General features: G+C 47.4%; 1 protein-coding gene across 1 annotated transcript in view; it reads left to right on the top strand.

The window, feature by feature from the left end:
* The window catches only part of aldh8a1 (aldehyde dehydrogenase 8 family, member A1), a 64,664-nt gene that overhangs the window by 9,411 nt on the left and 35,387 nt on the right, over positions 1–19,866 (top strand). The window contains exon 2 of the mRNA XM_041188437.1: positions 12,074–12,221. Within this exon, the coding sequence (XP_041044371.1) occupies positions 12,074–12,221 (148 nt within the window). The remainder of the gene's footprint in view (positions 1–12,073; positions 12,222–19,866) is intronic.

The following is a 19,866-nucleotide window of genomic DNA, read 5'->3' as shown; positions in this document are numbered from 1 at the left end:
TCTGAGGATAGGGTTGACCACAGCAGTTTTGAAATGGAGAAGGGCAGTACCTGAGGAGGAGGAACTATTAAAATATCAGCTAGTATGGAAATGTCAGCTAGCCAGGAAGGAAAGCTAAGTGCTCAGTACTTCAGTGGGAATAGGTTCAAGGGAGTAGGAGTGAGTCACATGGACAAGACAAGCTCCTGGAGAGTCTCAATCATAGTGATAAGAACTCCATTAGCTCTTTGCATTTGTTGTTGGAAGGGGTGGGGAGGAGTTTAAAGAGGCAACTGGTAGTGGAGAAAGAATCCAGGGGTTATCTTTGTTCTCCAGATTATTCTAGAGTAGTAAATGTTTGTAATCTGGGGGTTGGGGTGTGGGGGAGGTGGTGGGGGATGGTTCATCTGATGAACAGACTCTTTTGAACATTATCAATCCCCTCCCCCAATTAACTTGCATAGCAATACTACATCAACTATCCATATTATAGGTTTCGAACCCTGTTATAACAAGAGACGTATAAATCTTTCCCTACCTTACCCCTTGTTAACCAGTTAAAGAATGAAACTAAAATTGGAAAAGTAGGATTGTCAATTCTAAGTTAGCAGTAATTTCAAATGTACATTGTAAACATAATCCACTGTTCAATACATTTAACTGTAAAATAACATAAATTTCATGTTATGTTCAACAATCCTGTCAGAATATATTTCTCTGAAACTGTTGTGCCATAAAAATAAATCACTGTCAGATGTTTTATGCAATCTAAATATCTCAAGATCTGTTTGCTGCAGTGTCAATAACCTTTTGAACTTTAAACTGTGTACTCTAAAGTAATGATTAATTTCAAAGTGGTGTTATGGTACAAGGAGCTTCCCCTTTGCTGGTTTCAGTAACAGTGATCATTCTGAATAAGTGAGAGATTACTTTTAAATGAAAGCAATCGTTTAAGTAATGGACAAACCTTGTGAAATAAGAGCTGCTGGCAGAGAATGGCTGCCTTCATTCTGTATTGTTTTACACAAGCATTTGGAAATATAACGGCCAAGGTTTTGCAGTGCTCATGGCAGCAAAAATCATCAATGTTTGTCACCAATACTTCACTGACATGGACAGCAACTTTTGGGGTCTGCACATTGGCAGAATGATACTGGAATCTGGAAGTTTCTGTCAGCGATTCTATGCTTCTACAGAGGGTGCGCTGTTGACGCTCCCCCCCTCCTGCCCGCATTCCACAGATTGCAATCAATGGGAATCAATTGAATTGGCAAAAAATTCCACTCTTATGGAGCTAGTCTCACTGTAAAAATCCTTGTAAAAGTTACACCTTGGTAAATGAAGCGTAATTAGGTTTTTGAGAGGTATATCTAACTTCTGTTAGACACCCTCACTGGCCCTAAATAGCTGATTTCATATTTGTGGTATGTCAAATTTCTCCATAAAATGTTCGTTTTTTTCAAAAACAAAACTTTTTCCCTTTCATGAGTTTTTTTGTCTCCAGTTTAGCTTCTATCTTAATCCAATCATAATTATCTACTTCATAATCTGAAAATTTAACTTAAAGTGAAGCTTATTGAGTGCTTTTAACTTTCTGGTTTGTTGTTTTTGATTGTTGGCTTACGGGCTTACTGGCATCACTTTGCTGCACACCAAGAGTGGAATCTTGTGGAAGAGATAGGGGTCTCAGCCGAGAGCTCCATGTTCCTCTTTCCAGGCAGGCCCGCTGCATCTTCTGTCACTCAGGCACCTAACAGGCCAGCAGCGCCCTTCCCCTGAGATCAAGGACCCCAGGGGCTGAAGTTCTACCACCCAAGCTGCCAGCCAATCAGAGGCCATACTCAGCAGAGGTACTAGGGAGGTGGAGATGGCTACTGGTACTACACCCTCCTGAGGCCTCGGATTGAGGAGGGGCCCAGGTAAGTGATGGCAGGAAGGGGTTTGTGGAATGGGGTGGGGTCGCAGGATCGGGGTCAGCAGCAAAGGTAGGAGGGTACCTCTCATTGAGTCCCCTTCTTCCCAATGCTGGGTCGCTTGAGTGAGTTTGAATGAGGGATTGCCCTGAGAGCCTGAAAGGAAACATACCACGGTTTGCTTGTCGTGCTCCCAGCATGGTGAGTACCCCGTTTACCACTGGGTTAATACCTGTGTCAGTGGGGTGAGGCCCTTAAGTGGACATTAATTGCCCACCACTGACTTAGTTGGGGTGGGGATAGGAAGGTGGCAGGGTGCCCACCTGCTAACCCCCTGCCTGATTAAATATCTCCTGCCCACCAATCTTGCCAAGGGACGAGGGCGCAAGATTCCACCCCAAGACATCCCCTTGGCTTGTCACTAGCTTTAAAAAGGGAAATACTTGTCGCTAGATCTTTGTACGCAGCTTTCATCAATACTGACTGTGACCTCAAAATCCATACCTTTGAAAAAGTTAGAAGGAATTGCAATGCTTGACTCCGTACTCACCAACTTGACAAGAATGTCAGACAGTTCCCATCACAAGCAATTTGTATTTGCATGTCTCCACAGTAACAGAAAAATACCTTGTCTGCTACTGTATGATCAGGTGGATGTAATGAGGGAAATTAGAGTCTGCCAAGGGTGCATATAGGATGTTAAAACATCCAAAAAAGCTGGCCCATGAGTGTGTGGGAATTAGTCCCTTTGGGACAACTGGATCTGCTGTTAACATATGCTAAATTGAGTCCCCAGCACAAAGTAGTCCCACAGACAACAATCCATCGCTCTCACTGACACCTACTGGTCGTTTTCTACTCTGCTTGAAAAATATTCAGACTCTGCTTCCACTGCCTTTTGTGGGAGAGAGTTCCAAAGACTCATGACCCTCTGAGAGAAAAAAACTTCTCCTCATCTCTGTCTTAAATGGGTGACCTCTTATTTTTAAACAGTGACTCCTAGTTCTAGATTCTCCCACTAAAGGAAACATCCTCTCCACATCCCCTTGCCACATAGCTCACCATCTGACAACCCAACTACCTCTGTTGGATGCCCTGCTAAGATATGTTTATCTGAGCTGGTAGAGAGTGCTCTTGAGTTGCGTGATGACATTTGCTCAGAGGAGTCTTTGTCCACCTCTGGCACCAGCTCCTGAGCGACGCTTGCAGGATCTGTTTGTGATGAAAGACATGAATTAAAACTAACAAGGGTTCAGATTCAACAGTGTGCAGGTTATCATATTTCAGGGGTTTCTGACATTAAGTCACCATGAGTGAGTGTTGTGTGCATGTGGCTGTGTGATAATCTAATTCTGTCAGCAGGAATGTGTGAAACTCTCTGCTGTCCATCACCAATGACCATGCATGCCGAGGTTAGGCTTGTCACCAATGCATTGTTTCCACAGTGGTCATGGTGGCTACGACTGGAAGGCCATCCCTGGTTCTCTGCCTCTCCCTGGAGTTCTCTGCTCTTTGCTGCAAGGAATGTGAGAAATGGAGTGTGTTATGCAGATAGAATGATGAAATTTGTGGAGAGGGAAGGGTGTGAGGTGACAATAAGGTAAGGGTGAGTGTCAATGCTGCTTGGTCAGATGCGGATGTGAGGCAGTGCCTCAGCAGAGGGGAATGGGTGGAGATCAAGGTCTGTCAGCATTTTGAACGCTGTGCAGAGGAAGGCTGGGGAAGTCAGAGTGTAGGGGCTGGCACGAGAATGAGGCGTGCCACTTACCTTTCCTGTCCAGATGACATAATTGAAATTTTTTTGAAATCCATTACCAAAGGACCACATTCCTGCTGCTCACCAGCCATGCCTGCTTGCCTTAAGAGGCAGGCTTCTTCCCCCATCTGCCAGGAAGAAAATGTTTCCATGGGCCCTTATAGCCATTGGCATGATGTGCAGGGATGCCCTAGAGAATCATTGAGACACCATCACTCCAGTTGCTGTTTCTCACTTGCCAGTTGTAGAATGCTTCCTTTCTACCTGTCATCTTTAAATACTGAAGCTTCAACTGCCAGGTGTGGGTCATGGTCATACTCGCCTGCTCCAAATGGTCAAGAAAATCTGGAAGTAGAATGCTAATGCTGTGGTTCAGATAAAGAGCCACTGAAAAACCCAATCCATTAACTTGGCAGTTCCCCGGCCCACTGCCAGCTTACCCTACTGCGAGTAGGCCCAAATGTTAAAATTCAGCCCAATATGTCACCTCAGTGGCTATGAAGAGCTGATTTTTCATACCTGTAGAATGTGCCATTAAATTTCTTGCATCATGGCCTAGAGAGAATTTGCTGTACTTTCCTCTCTAAATCTGATGGCAACTTCAGGATTCAGCCCAAGCGCAGAGATATATGGAAATCCTAATGCTGCAGTCTGTCATTCACTGCTCCTCCATTGGCTGTGCTATGAACCATCCCCTCTCTCCCCCCCAACCCAACCCCAAAGCCAAAAATCAGAAAAATCAATTTATCCGGCAAGAACGTACCCTTTTCCACTCTCTTATTACCGTTAGAAACTCTACAAAAAACTGAGCCTTATTCATTGGCGTGTAACTGGGTTTTTCACCGTGATCAGAGTAAAAGCCACTGCTGGACAACCCGCCCTGTCCTGAAAAATATGTAGAATGTTGTTAAGTATCTCCATCATAATTAATTACTAGAATTTTAAAACTGGATCTTTTAAAAATAATTAAGAAAAACATTTCTTCAAGTTTGTTGATGATATTTTAGCTCCTATCTTCACCCCAAACGTATATCCCAATCTTTATCCTGCTCTCTCAAATTTTTGCAAAAGTTACTGCCTTTCAGTTCCTGGTTGGCTGTGAAAATTCTTCAATTTGTTGGCTGATTGGTTAGTTTGCCAACATCACTGAAGCTCGATGCTGGGTATCCCCATTGAACAATTTTACAATTGGGTGAAGTCATTGGTGAGCGCCCTTGTTCCGTCGTTGATCGCAGAATGTTTGTTCCCATTGCAGAGTGGCTTGGAAGGAAGTGACAGCACATTGAGTGCACACGTACCAAACCCTAATAAATTAATGAAAGCTGACCAACCAATTCAGAAAGGCAACCAGAAATTGACAACTCCAGAATGTTGAAGACCATTAACCTATGACGTAAAGATGAGTAGTTAAAAATTGCCTTTGTAATTTAAGTTCTGAAGGCTCGTACAGCATGCTGAGGCTGAAGTGAGTGACAGGCTCATACGATCGCACTGGCAAAATGCCTTGGACATTTTAGCTCCCAGACCTCAGTTAAAATTTGGAATGCTGACTCCCACCTGAAGGCATCAATGACATGGGGAAGGGTGGGTATGAGGGGTATTCTGGATGGTTAGAGAGCACAGCCAGGGACCAAAGTGAAAAAGGTATGTCAAAGGGGGTGAGGAGGTCAGGAAGGAGACACACTTGGCGTTGGCCCTGCCCCCACCTTCCACCACCCCCGGCACACATGAAAATCGAGAAAAAAGTATTTTAAAACTAACATTGCTGGTCGGTATTAGGGGTTTGGGGAAGGTCAGAGTTCATCAGGGGAGAGGGGTTTGAAGGACAGATCACAGGAGAGTTGGAAATCTCGAGATGGGATGACTAATCAGGAAGTGTATTAAGGGTTAATGTTAAATATATAAATATGTAGCTGACATCATTAGTGATGTAGGATCACATGACAACAGAGCATGGAGAGAGTTCTATGTAGAGCCTTGTACTAAGTTTGTATTGTACATAGTTAACCAAATGTTTAGTAAAAGGTAGACTTTGCCAACAGCCTTGCCTCCAGCATTATTTGTAAGGCCAGACCATCGACAACCCCATCTAAGGCCCACAACAATGATAACAGAGGAAGGTGTCAGAGATGGGAGATGGGGGAGTCAGAGATCGCAGCGTGGGCAGCTGATTGGGATTGGGGAGGTAATTGGGGGTGTGGAGACATGCTCGAGATCAGGGAGGTGGGGGGGATGTAGGAGGTCGTGGGGGAGTCCAAGATCAATGGGTATTGGAGATCAGATGGGCAGGCGTTGTGTTTGAGATTTTAACAACTCACCCGTCTCTTTTTTGGCTCTGGATCTTTTTTGGGTCCAGCATCGTTAACACTCATGTAGATAAGCTTTTGCTCTGTATCCATATAGTGCTTTTACTTGCCCAGATTTCTCAGTAAATATGTTGTGTGTACCCAGGAATAGAACAGAAAACACTCCACTTTGTTTTGGCTTATCATGTGCTCTCATGCAATTCCTTGATTCCAGAAGGTGGCAGAGTAACACCACGACAGACTGTGACTTAGGCTACAACTGACAAAACCAATCAGTAAACGGGAAAGAGTAAGCGAATAATAACAATAACACAACACAGATTTTGCTGTAGTTAATAAATTACATTTTCATCAAGTAAGTTGAAAATAGCAGTCTGAGTTGGGGAGTGCATGCGAAAGAGCACGGAAATCTCCCCAAGGCACCTCCTTTTCACTTATAAAACATTGAACAAAGGTAAGAAAAAATTAAGGATTTGTCCCCTCATGTGGAACTGTCACATGAGCTGGGACATGTCCATTAATTTTATTAAAATTTTTTCAAACACTTTAAAAACCTTCATGAAATCTCATCCCGCCTATGGATGAGGTTCCATGAAAAACGTGAAGGCCGCTTGGGCTCTTAGCCTGCCCGCCAACCTTAAGGTTGGACAGGCACCTCAGCTAATTGCTTTATTGGCTTTTTAAATAGCCTTAATAGGCCTTTGACAGTTGGACGGGCACACAGCTGACTTGGCTGCGTGCCCGCCGAACTGAAAACCTAAATGACGTGCAATGATGTCAGGATGCATGCTCAACGTCACTGCGCGTCATTTTACACCTCAACAAGCGGGCCCTGCCCCCACTCACCAAGCCGAAGACTCTACCCTTAGAGTCAGCCAGCATTTATTGCCCATCCCTAATTGCCCTTGAGAAAGTGGTAGTGAGCTGCCTTCTTGAACAGATGCAGTCCATGCGGCTTAGGTACACCCACAGTGCTGTTAGCAAGGGAGTTCCAGGATTGTGACCTACCAGGAGTGAAGGGACAGTGGTGCAGCTGCAAGTCAGGATGTGTGGCTGGGAGGGGAGATTGCAGCTGGTGGTGTTCCCATGTCCCCTTGTCTTATAGGTGGTAGAGGTCATGGGTTTAGAAGGCGCTATCAAAGAAGCCTAGGTGAGTTGCTGCAGTGCAGTGGTATACACTGCTGCCACTGTGCGTCGGTGGTGAAGGGAGTTCACATTGAAGGTGGTGGATGTAGTGCTAATCAAGCGGGATGGTGTCCAGATTACTCATTGTTGTTGGAGCTGCACTCATCCAGGCAGGTGGAAACTATTCCATCACACTCCTGACTTGTGCCCTGTAGATGCTGCACAGGGTTTGGGAAGTCAGGAGGTGAGGTACTCTCTGCAGGATTCCCAGCCTCTGACCTGCTCTTTCATCCAACATGGTCACACTCAAATCCATCTGTCTTCATGCAGGATGAGATGGGCCACAACAGGAAGCAGAGAGAGAAGACAGGAGGTGGAATGATGGTGATATGACACCTCACGCAATTTGAGCAGCAGGCCGCAGAGCTGGGGGCCTGGGGGGGACAGAGACAACGCCTGTGCCAAGGGCAAGGTTGGCCACTCCTGATAATCCAGGGAGGAAGTAGAGACAACTTTGGGCAAACTGTGTGTGATGTGTGTAACGACTGAGCCAGCCTTTGCCTTCACTCATTTCTTTTTTCCATTCCAGGTGCCAGTAGGAAGAGGAGGAAGCCAGCCTCCTCCAGTGAAGAAAACCCAGCCCACCTCAAGGGGTGGGGGGCAAAGACAAAAGACCCTTTCATACCTGTAGAACCATCACAGCTTTCATCTGCACACCCCCATGAGCATAGAGACACACACATTGGTGGAGCGTCGTTCAAGGGTAGGCTCAGCGTCACTCACTGGTGTTCACTGCACTGACATTTGTCCACAGCAAGCGGAGGCAGTGAGATCCGAAGTCTTTGGCATTTTGAGGACTGCTGGAGAACAGGCTCCTGCAGAGTCCAAGTCAGATGACAAGCCTCTGCAATCGGCTTGAGGACATATGCTGCAGGTTCAAAGAGACACAGGGAAACATCAGACTGAACTGTCAGAGGCCTTCAGAGAGTGGCTTGAGAGATGGAGGAGTGGGTCCATGTGCTCTCTGCTGTTGTGGCTCCAACATGCGAGTGCCTTGAGATCTCCGTGGAAAGGGTGGCAGCCGCTTTAGACCCAGGTCCAGCAGAATGCACAGTTTCTGCTGGTTATGTACTCAGACCTGCGTTCCACCAGTCTAACCATGGCTGCGTTTCAGCAGTGGCTAGGTGAGAGGGGAACAGGACACCTTGACCTCTCCCCAGGTGTCCCTTCCTCTCAAGGAGTCAGGGAGCGGCCCTCAGGCACCCAAAGGGAGGAGGAGCGTCAGCCGGACACCCCGGGGCCATCCACACAGGACATTCCAAGTGTGTCCTGCCAGTGAAATCCCCTCTGCCCGTGACCCCCATCACTGCAGCTGGTCAGGCTGAGGAGGGTGCACTTGCCCCATATCAGGAGACCCTTAGTAGGCCGAGGCCCTCTAGGCCTCGGATCTCCAGAGGACACCCTCCAAAGTCATCTGAGAGAATGGCATAGCAGTCAGCAGGCTGTCTCCACCTCAGCTGCAGATGTTGGGGATGCACATAGAAGTAGCAGTAGAGTAATGAAAATTAAGAAGTTTTGAATGCACGCTGGTGGCATGGGCGAACAATCATTGTATTTAGTTTTGGTACATTTTTAAAATTCACTCATGGGATGTGGGCTTCGTTGACTGGGCCAGCATTTATTGCCCATCCCCAATTGCCCGTGATAAGGTGGGGGTGGTGAGCTGCCTTCTTGAACTGCTGCAGTCCATGTGGTGTAGGTACACCCACAGTGCTGTTAGGGAGGGAGTCCCAGGATTTTGACCCAGCGACAGTGAAGGAACAGCGATATATTTCCAAGTCAGGATGGTGAGTGACTTGGAAGGGAACTTCCAGCTGGTGGTGTCTCCATCTATCTGCTATCCTTGCCCTTCCAGATGATCGTGGGTTTGGAAGGTGCTGTTGAAGGAGCCTTGGTGAATTCCTGCAGTGCATCTTGTAGATGGTACGCACTTGCTACTACTGTGCATCGGTGGAGAAGAGTGGTGGTATATGTTAGCTTGCACTGATTGCAAGTCTCCTGGATTCATTCTTGCTGCTGGTTGTTTTAATGGTCGCATGTACTCCATCCCTTCCAAATAAAGGACATCCTGGGGGATGAAGGATGGGTGTTCCTTCCTTAGTACATGCTGTGAATGGAGACATCGCTCTTTGACAAGGGTGATGACAGCCATGTGTGAGAAGCCTCCTTCTCACACTGTTCAGCTTGCCCCCCCACCACTGCCCTGGAGGCTCTGTAGAGACACCTTCACCTTGTCATAATAGAAGGACTAACCACATGAGCTGTTGTCAAGCATGACCATTCACCCGGGAGGATGGAGGTTTGTAGTCACAAGTTGGCTGCCATTCATCTGCATTCCCCTTGTAGGCATCCCCCTCCCTCCATCCCTCCCTTCCTTCTTCTCTAACTCTGACTGGAGCCAATGAAAAATGGCTGAGTGAACGACAGCTCTATACCTTGCTGGGATCCTGCTATGAGAAATCTCTGGGCCAGACCTGCTGCCATGTGGGCTTCACCATATAGTGAGGATTTCAAAAGAACAAAGATTCATACAGTTTCCCCATAATTATCAAGGTGTCCCTTCAGTTGTCCAGTTGTGCTGACGTTCAGCTCCAACCACCCTAGAAGGCCCTCCCCCTACCTCGCTGTTTTGCAGTTGGACATCGAGGGTGTTGCCTTGCCGGTGAGCTGCCTTCATTTCATTGTGGGGCAGCTATGTTTTGAAACTGTCTCCTCCTGGAACCAACCAACTTTCCCCCATCACCATTGACCTCCCCAATGTGATTTTTACTCTTCCCCTCTGTAACCCTTGAACCTCTCCCCATCACCTTGGACCCTATAACTATCAACCGCAACATGCCTTGCCTCGCTGCTGAGCCCACCCCATACCCATGCCCACCCTGATCCTGCCCACTCCCATTGTCGGTACCACCATCCTTGTCCTCCTCAATGACCTTCCCAATGAGAATGACACCCACCATATACACACCCTGACCCTCCCATCCTACTGCATCCCACTTCCCCCTCTCACAGTGACTGTCCCTTCTTATTATCAGGACCCTCAGTTCTCCCCCCAGGACTCCACTGACCCCACCCTATAAAACATTCTGCCCTCACTCCCATTCCCTGCCCATTCCACCATCCCCTTCATGCCTTCCTGCCCCTCATTCCCCTTCATGCCTTCCTTCAGCATGTAAAATTTTTGGATTTGGGGCCACAGATACCTAAGATAGGCAAATATAAGTAATTTTAAGATAGTTTATTAAGTTAGTTAAGAAGTAACAGTTTAGATATGATGCATTAATTAATTAGAAAAAGTACATGACCCGTGACAGTTGAACGGACAGTTGGCACAGAGTGTGCTGACCTCAGTAGCTTGTGATAGCAGCATTCTGCTCTTTAATCGAAGTGTTAGGGAACTCTTCCCTTGGTTTTCCTCCTCCTCCTCTGAACCATCCTCCATTTGAAGAAAGTGGCTGCCTGACAAGCACTGCACCCTGTCCCTGAGCACTTGTTAATATACCCTTTTTCTGGGGGCTGGTAGCTTACCCATTGTCAATCATCTATTTAAACCCTTCTGTCCAATGGATACAGGACAGGTACCCAAAATGTCAGGGTGGTTACCTCCTACCCTGTTCATCCCCTGCTCAAGGTCAGCTTTGTAGCTTATGTCATGCTGGGGGTCACTTCCTGGCCCTTTCTATACATTTGCTTAGATAAGAGGGAGTACACAAGATGCCATCCTACCAACTTAGGAATGTCAACATGGCAGCCTGAACCAAGTGACTGTTTAGAAGTTGAAATGTTTAGAAATTGCATTTCCAGAGAGAGAATCAAGGCTGTTTAGCTAGTCTCATAAAAGTTATATAATATGATGAAGATACCAGTTTATTAAAGACCCCAATTTCTTATACCAGCTCGCACCACACCCCTTCCACTTCATGCCTTCCTTCTCACTTACTGCACCCCCCTCCTCTTCATGCCTTTCTTCTCCCCTTCCCTTATTGCCTTCATTCCCTGCTCACTCCACCCCCACCTTTCCTTTCATGCCTTCCTGCCCTACTCACTCCAGCCCCCTTTGTGTCTTCCACCACCCCACCCCCACTTTCGTGTCTTCCACCAATACCCTCCCCACTGACTTAGGTGTCTTCCACATGCACCATCTTCTGCAGTCCTCAGCAATGGTGCAGGCAGTGTCGGCTGGCCAGTAAGTCCTGAAAGTCTCCCTTGCCATGTACATTTGTTAGGAAGGGAAGCTGAAAGGTTTAAATTCCCACTGGTGGAGCGGAAGATCTGAAAGGGCCACAAGGTTCTGGTCTATTGACATAGTAATGAGCATTCATTAGATGCAAAATGGGTTCCCGATGTTCACCAGTGGGAAAGTCAACCCGCCATTAACCCTTCATGAATGTCGGGAGACAAAGATCCTGACTTGATTTCCCAATGTCAGGAAACTGATTTTTGGACTCCAGCCACATCTTCCGCCCTCACCCGCCTCGACTCCCACCACTGGTGGGAGGGGATTGTTCCACCTGTTAATTCTTCTTCTCTCTCTACAGACGCTGCCTGACCTGCTGACTATTTCCAGCATTTTCTGTTTTTGTTCCGCATTCCCCAATATCCACAGTGTTCTGCTTTTCTATAGTTGGGTTTGTCTGATTCACAGGTGTATGTTGTGCGACCCAGAAGTTCACATCTCTTAGTGAAATGGGGACACTCGCTGAGATTCAAAACTACCAAAGGAGTGTACTTTTTGATAACTGGTTGATCATGTACAATACATTGTTTAGGAAAACAGGATTTCTGTGATTCAGGTGCAGTCAAGCAAACTAAAGCCATTGACTAATTGAAGATTTTGAACATAATTTTAGAAAATGCTTGCTGAAGCTAGGCTAGGTGGAGAGGGTTTGAATTCTTGTGACCTGGTTGTTATTTTAATTTTTCTTTCTCTGAAGGTGGATGCTGCTGTAAATGCTGCCAAAGATGCCTTCCCTGCATGGTCAGCCAAGAGTCCTTTGCAACGTTCGCAGATACTCCATAAGCTGGCAGATCTGATAGAAGCTCACCTGGAAGAATTTGCTCAAGCAGAATCAAAGGATCAAGGTAACACGAAGCGACTGATTGTTTCTCTGAGCGTTTTGAGTATGTGAAAACGGGAGAGATGGGGCTAAGACTATCAGATAGCATCTATACAGTCACAATTAGGTGAATTGGTGGGAAGTAGTTAAAAATACTGCTGCTTATCTTGCAAGCTTCAGCTACTGTGCAACCTAAACACTTGTTTGATTGTACAAATCCTTTTTCTTCAAATCAAGAACATAAGAAGCCTAGAACAAGATCATAGGATGGGTTAAATTGCAGTGCCCATTATTTGGGCACACTCTCCTGAACCATGTTAACACCCCACACACAAAAATGGTGAGGTGCAAGGAGCAGGGGAGTTGCAGGAAGGTGGGGCCGGGGGATTTGCAGGTTTCCATGACCCTTTGTGTGCGGAAGTGATTCCTGACATTGCTGCTGAATGGCCTAGCCCTTATTTTAAGTTATGCACTTATGATTAAGGAATCCCCTATCAGAGGAAATAGTTTCCCTCAATTTACCTTATTAACGCCTTTAATCATCTCAAACACCTTAATTAAATTACCCCCTTACATTATAAACTCAAGAGAATACAACCCAAGTTCATTCAACCCAACAGGTAGACACTGAAAGGTTGTTTCCTTTGGCTAGGGATTCTAGAACAAGGGGGGCACAGTCTGACGATAAGGGGTTAATCATTTAGGAGTGCGATGAGGAGAAGTTTCTTCACTCAAAGGGTTGTGAATCTTTGGAGTTCTCTGCCCCAGGGGATTGTGAATGCTCCATCGTTGAATACATTTAAGACTGGGATAGACAGATTTTTGATCCTTCAGGGAATCAAGGGGCATGGGGCGTGGACAGGAAAGTGGAGTTGAGGGAGAGGATCATCCATGATAAGTACTTGTTGATAACACACCCATCCGGGAGATCTTCCCAGAGTCAGCCAATTAAAAGGCTGCCTCCTCCTGGTCCATCGTCCAATTAAGGGCAACGGGCGGGTTCCTGAGGCTGCGGGGCAGATCTAAGAGGAAAACGTTGGCCCCACTGGCAGAAGTGGGCACTGCCACTGCAGGAGGAGAACCACCATCTTGAGGCACCCTCTGAAGAGATATTTACTTTTGTAAGATAAACAGTGACCATAACTGCCAGACTATCCACCATGAAGGGAAAATTATACCATAGGATGGCCTGTGGCCGCAGCTGTGGCCCACAGATAGCTGCAGCTCTGGTTAGGGGTGGGAGGAGTGAACTGAAAAAGGCCTCGCACGGCCTCCAGCCAGCTATCAGCAGACCATCTTGACTTCAGCCAATTCAACCTAAATTTTTTTTTATTCATTCACAGGATGTGGGTTTTGCTGGCTGGGCCAATATGTATTGCCCATCCCAAGTTGCCTTTGAGAAGGTGGTGGTGAGCTACCTTCTAGAACTACTGCAGTCCATGTAGTGTGCATTCATCCACAGTGTACCTGCTCGTGATATCAAGAAATGACTGAAGGCACTGCATACTGCAAAGGCTATGGGGCCTGGTAACATTCTGCAGTAGTACTGAAGGCTTGTGCTCCAGAACTTGCTGTGCCCCTAGCCAAGCTGTTCAAAGCAGCTACAACACTGGCATCTATCCAACAATGTGGAAAATTGCCAAGGTATGTCCATTTTGCAGGACAAATCCAACCCGGCCAATTGATTGCCTCATCAGCCTACTCTCCATCATCAGCAAAGTGATGGAAAGTGTCATTGACAATATTATCAAGCAGCAATTACATAACAATGACCTACCCATGGATGTTCAGTTAGGACCACTTCCACTAGGACTACTCGGCTCCTGATCTCATTACAACCTTGTTCCAAACGAGGCCAAAAGATGCTGAACTCAAGGTGAGGTGAGAGTGGCTGTCCTTGACACCAAGGTTTCTTCTGACCGAGTGTGGCATCATGGAACCCTGACAAGATTGAAGTCAATGGAAATTGGGGAAAACTCTACACTGGGGTCATACCTGGTACAAAGGAAGATTATTATGGTTGCTGGAGGTCAGTCATCTCAGTCCCAGGACATCTCTGCAGGAGTTCCTTAGAGTAAGAGTCCTGGGCTATGCCATCTTCAGCTGCTTCCCTCCAAGGTAAGGTCAGAAGTGGGGACGTTCGCTGACGATTGCACAATGTTCAGCACCATTCGCGACTCCTCAGATTCTGAAGCAGTCCATGTCCAAATGCAGCAAGACCTGGACAATATCCAGGCTTGGGCTGGCAAGTGGCAAGTAACATTCATACCTCACAAGTGCCAGGCAATGATCAGCTCCAACAAGAGAGAATTCAACCATCTCCCCTTGACTTTCAGTGGCATTACCATCACTGAATTCCCCACCCCAACATCCGGTTGGGGTGGGGGGGGTGTTCCTGCTGGTAAGAAGCTGACCTGGACTAGCCACATAAATACTGTGGCTACAAGAGCAGGTTAGAGATGAGGAATCCTGTGGCGAGTAACTCGCCTCCTGACTCCTCAAAGTCCGTCCGCCATCTACAAGGCACAAGTCAGGAGTGTGATGGAATACTCCCCATTTGCCTGCATGAGTGCAGCTCCTACAACACTCAAGAAGCTGGACACCATCCAGGACAAAGCAGCCCACTTGACTGGCACCCCTTCCAACACCTTAAATATTCACTCCCTCCACCACCGATGCACAGTAGCGGCAGTGTGTACCATCTACAAGATGCACTGCAGGAATTCACCAAAGCTCATTCAGCAGCACCTTCCAAACCTTTGACATCAACAACCTACGAAGGACAAGGGCAGTAGATACATGGGAATACCATCACCTGGAAGTTCCCCTCCAAGTCACACACCACTGTTCTTTCACTGTTGCTTGATCAAAATCCTGGAACTCCCTCCCTAATAGCACCATGAGTCTTCCTATACCACATGGACTGTAGCGGTACAACCTTCTCAGGGGCAATTAGGAATTTTCAACAAAGGCTGACCTCGCCCGTGACGCTCACATCCCGTGAAAGGATTAAAAATAAAGACTGTCTTCAGGTACCTGCTGGACTGTGGTCTCAGTAGGGGGCCCGTCCGTTGGCACGAAGATCCCTACGACGGCCCCGTTCTGCCCACAATTGGGTAGTTAAATATGCAAAGTGGCTACCTGCTGTTGCTGGGTGGGTAGCCCTTTTGTTTTCCACCCGGCCTCTGGCAAAATTGGCTGGAGGCGGAAACGTGCACACCCTCTTTTCAAATTTTCTTCCTGTCCACAGGACCAGGAAGATTCCACCCTGGTATGCTGTCAGCTATGACCCCGCCCCACCACTAGATATAATCAGAACACTTGGATAACTGGCTGTATTCCTCATCTCAGTCATTTCTAAAAATGGTGAAAAGTTGAGGGCCCCCCGTACAAATCCCTGGCTGGCACCACTGGTCGCAGCCGGCCAATTGAAACGGGGGCTCATTGTCCCCACTCTCTGGGCAGAATTTAATCCAGCCCGACATGGCAGGAACCATAGCGGCCGGGCCCACTTAATTCTGGGAGAGGCCCCGCGTCAATCTCCAGGTGTTGGCAAAACGGAAGACGTAAGGGACTGACGTGGACTTCCTGGTCACCAGCAGCAGGATGTCAATTAGGCTCAAAAATGAGCCAGTTGATACCCATTATCGCTGAGTCTACCCACAAATTCGTGGGAGCTCAGCGATTAATTGGAAGCTGCATTTCTCCCAAAGGCTGCCTGGCAAATGCTGCCAGGTTTGCCAGCAGCCTCCCACCAGGTGAGGGGCGAGAGCGCATCCCCTCATTATCAGGCACTTTGTGCCCAATCGAGGGACCTTGCATTGGGAGGGGATACTATTGAAAGTCACTCCCTTGTCCCTGCCTCTGACATTCCTGCCTACCCCTCGCAGCCCACAATTCCCACCCTGCAATCTCCATCCTGCCCTCACTCACCTTTGTCCTGGTGCCCCTTGGAGATTCTGGGCCTGTGGTGAGCTCATTGCCAGCAGCTGCCACCATTCCTGGTGGCGCTGATGGCAGTGCCTGAAGGGCACTTGATACCATCAGGCCACCCCCACTAACGGGGCTCCCCACAGCTTCTCTGACTGGTGGGTGAGATCTCCGTTGGGCCAAAACCTGCTTGACCTCATTCTCACCAAGCTTCCTGCCGCAGAAGCATCTGTCCATGACAGTATTGATAGGAGTGACCACCACACAGTCCTTATGGAAATGATGTCCCGCTTTCACATTGAGGATAGCCTCCATAGTGTTGTGTGACACTACCATTGTGCTAAATGGGATAGATTTCAAACAGATCTAGCAACTTAAATCTGGGCATCCATGAGATGCTGTGGGCCATCAGCAGCAGCAGAATTGTACTCGAACACAAACTGTAACCTCATTGCCCAGCATATCCCCCACTCTACCATTACCATTAAGCCAGGAGATCAACCTTGGTTCAATGAGCACCAGGAGCAGCACCAGGCATACCTAAAAATGAGGTATCAACCTGGTGAAACTATAACATAGGACTACTTGCATGCCAAACAGCATAAGCAGCAAGTGATAGACGGAGCTAGGCTATCACACAACCAACAGATCAGATCTAAGCTCTGCAGTCCCTGCCACATTCAGTTGTAAATGGTGGTGGACAATTAAAGAATTAACTGGGGGAGGAGGCTCCACGAATATCCCCATCCTCACTGATGGGGGAGCCCAGCACATCAGTGCAAAAGATAAGGCTGAAGCACTTGAAACAAACTTCAGCTAGAAGTGCCGAGTGGATGATCCAACTCAGCCTCCTCCTAAGGTCCCCAGCATCACAGATGCCAGCCTCCAGCCAACTCAAATCACTTCATGTCATATCAAGAAACAGCAAAAGGCACTGGATGCTGCAAAGGCTCTGGCCCCTGACAATCTTCCAGCAATAGTACTGAAGACTTGTGCTCCAGAACTAGCTGTGTGCTTAGCCAAGCATTCAGTGGAATTACCATCGCTGTTTCCCCAACTATCAACATCTGGAGTTTACCATTGATCAGAAACTGAACCTGACTAGCTATATAAATACTGTGAGCACAAGAGCAGGTCAGAAGCTGGGAATTCTGTGGTGAGTAACTCACCTCCACTCCCAAAGTCTGTCCACCATCTACAAGGCACAAGTCAGGAGTGTGATGGAATACTCCCCACTTGCCTGGGTGAGTGTAGTTCCCACAACATTCAAGAAGCTCGACCCCATCCAGGACAAAGCAGCCCACTTGGTAGGCACCACATCCGTGAACATTCACTCCCTCCACCACCATGTACAGTGGCAGCTGTGTGTACCATCTACAAGATGCACTGCAGCAACTCAGCAAGAGTCCTTCGACAGCACCTTCAAAATCCTTGAACTCCCTCCCTAACAGCACTGTGGGTGTACCCACACCACAGGGACCGCAGCAGTTCAAGAAGGCAGCTCACTACACCTTCTCAAGGGGAACTAGGGACGAGCAATAAAAATAGTGGGCCTAGGCAGCAACGCCCTCATCCCATAAAATCATTTTTAAAAATCCTGCCCTCTGTCTCAGAGATGATGCCAGAGGATCAGGAAGGTTGGATCATGAGTTGAAGTCAGAACCATTGGGAGGTGACGGTGGATGGTGGGGAGGGGATACAGCAGGAAGTTTGGGGTCTTGAAGGAGTGGTCTGATGATTGCAAGTGAGGGATTGAGGGTGAGGGAACCTGGGAGTTGGGAGGGACATCAGATGCTTATCCTTGGGCCTGGATGGCCGAGCTCAGAGCTGGGAGCCTCGGTGATTATGTTAAGTATTCACCTGCTTGTACTTGTATAATGTTTAGAGTTGGCAGCTGCCCCTAAGGAAATCAGTGTTGCAGGCTTTCGGCCCATTATTTGCATATGACTCTTGTTTGACCTTTCATAGTTGGGTGAGCGACACCCTTCTGATCATAAGGGGATGCAAACTTCCTGTCCTCATTTGGCCTTCTGAGACCTAAATCCGGCTTCTTGACTAAAAACTGGTTGTTACTGAGCCCAATATACCTGCCAGAATGGTTTGATTAATTTACTTTTGGTTTTGGAGAATTTTCGGAAAAAGTTTCCTCAGGTGGATTGAGTAGGATCCATAATGAAGCAGGTGTTCCTTGAGGACTGATTTTGAGCAAAGAAGCATTGATTATAGTCAGTAAATAATTGGGAAATAATAATCACAGCATACATTAGGTTTGATTTCAGGATACAAAGGCAGAATGGCCAGCTAAAGATAAAGGTACTTAACTAGAAAAAAAGGACGAAGGTCACTGATGCACAGTTTGGGTTCTACTCCTGACCTCATCACAGCCTTGGTTCAAACATGGACAAAGGAGCTGAACTCCCGAGGTGAGGTGAGAGTGACTGCCCTTGACATCAAGGTAGCATTTGACCGAGTGTGGCATCAAGGAGCCCTAGTAAAACTGGAGTCGGTGGGAATTAGAGAAACACAGAAGAGGCCCTTCGGCCCATTGAGTCTGCACCGACACATGAGAAACACCTGACCTACCTACCTAATCCCATTTACCAGCACTTGCCCCATAGCCTTGAATGTTATGACATGCCAAGTGCTCATCCAGGTACTTTTTAAAGGATATGAGGCAACCTGCCTCCACCACCCTCCCAGGCAGTGCATTCCAGACCGTCACCACCCTCTGGGTAAAAAAGTTTTTCCTCACATCCCCCCTAAACCTCCTGCCCCTCACCATGAACTTGTGTCCCCTTGTGACTGACCCTTCAACTAAGGGGAACAGCTGCTCCCTATCCACCCTGTTCATGCCCCTCATAATCTTGTACACCTCAATCATGTCATCCCTCAGTCTTCTCTGCTCCAACGAAAACAACCCAAGTCTATCCAACCTCTCTTCATAACTTAAATGTTTCATCCCAGGCAATATCCGGGTGAATCTCCTCTGCACCCCCTCCAGTGCAATCACATCCTTCCTATAATGTGGCGACCAGAACTGCACACAGTACTCCAGCTGTGGCCTCACCAAGGTTCTATACAACTCCAACATGAACTCCCTGCTTTTGTAATCTAAGCCTCGATTAATAAAGGCAAGTGTCCCATATGCCTTTTTCACCACCCCACTAACATGCCCCTCTGTCTTTAGAGATCTATGGACACACACACCAAGGTCCCTTTGTTCCTCAGAACTTCCAAGTGCCAGGCCGTTCATTGAATACTTCCTTGTCAAATTACTCCTTCCAAAGTGTATCACTTCACGCTTTTCAGGGTAAAATTCCATCTGCCACTTATCTGCCCATTTGACTATCCCGTCTATATCTTCCTGTAGCCCAAGACACTCGACCTCACTGTTAACCACCTGGCCAATCTTTTGGTCATCTGCAAACTTACTAATCCTACCCCCCACATAGTCATCTATGTCGTTTATATAAATGACAAATAATAGGGGACCGAGCACAGATCCCTGTAGTATGCCTGGACACTGGCTTCCAGTCACTAAAGCATCCTTCTGTCATCACCCTCTGCCTCCTACAACTAAGCCAATGTTGAATCCACCTTATCAAATTACCCTGTATCCCATGTGCCTTTGCCTTCCTTATAAGTGGGACCTTGTCAAAGGCTTTGCTGAAACTCATATAACTACATCAACTGCACTACCCTCATCTACACACCTGGTCACCTCCTCAAAAAGGAGGTGC

The sequence above is a fragment of the Carcharodon carcharias genome, chromosome 5 (genome assembly GCF_017639515.1).
Source record: "Carcharodon carcharias isolate sCarCar2 chromosome 5, sCarCar2.pri, whole genome shotgun sequence".
Taxonomy (NCBI): domain Eukaryota; kingdom Metazoa; phylum Chordata; class Chondrichthyes; order Lamniformes; family Lamnidae; genus Carcharodon; species Carcharodon carcharias.
The sequence above is the reverse complement of the archived record's forward strand: the minus strand, read 5'-3'. Positions and strand labels throughout refer to the sequence as shown.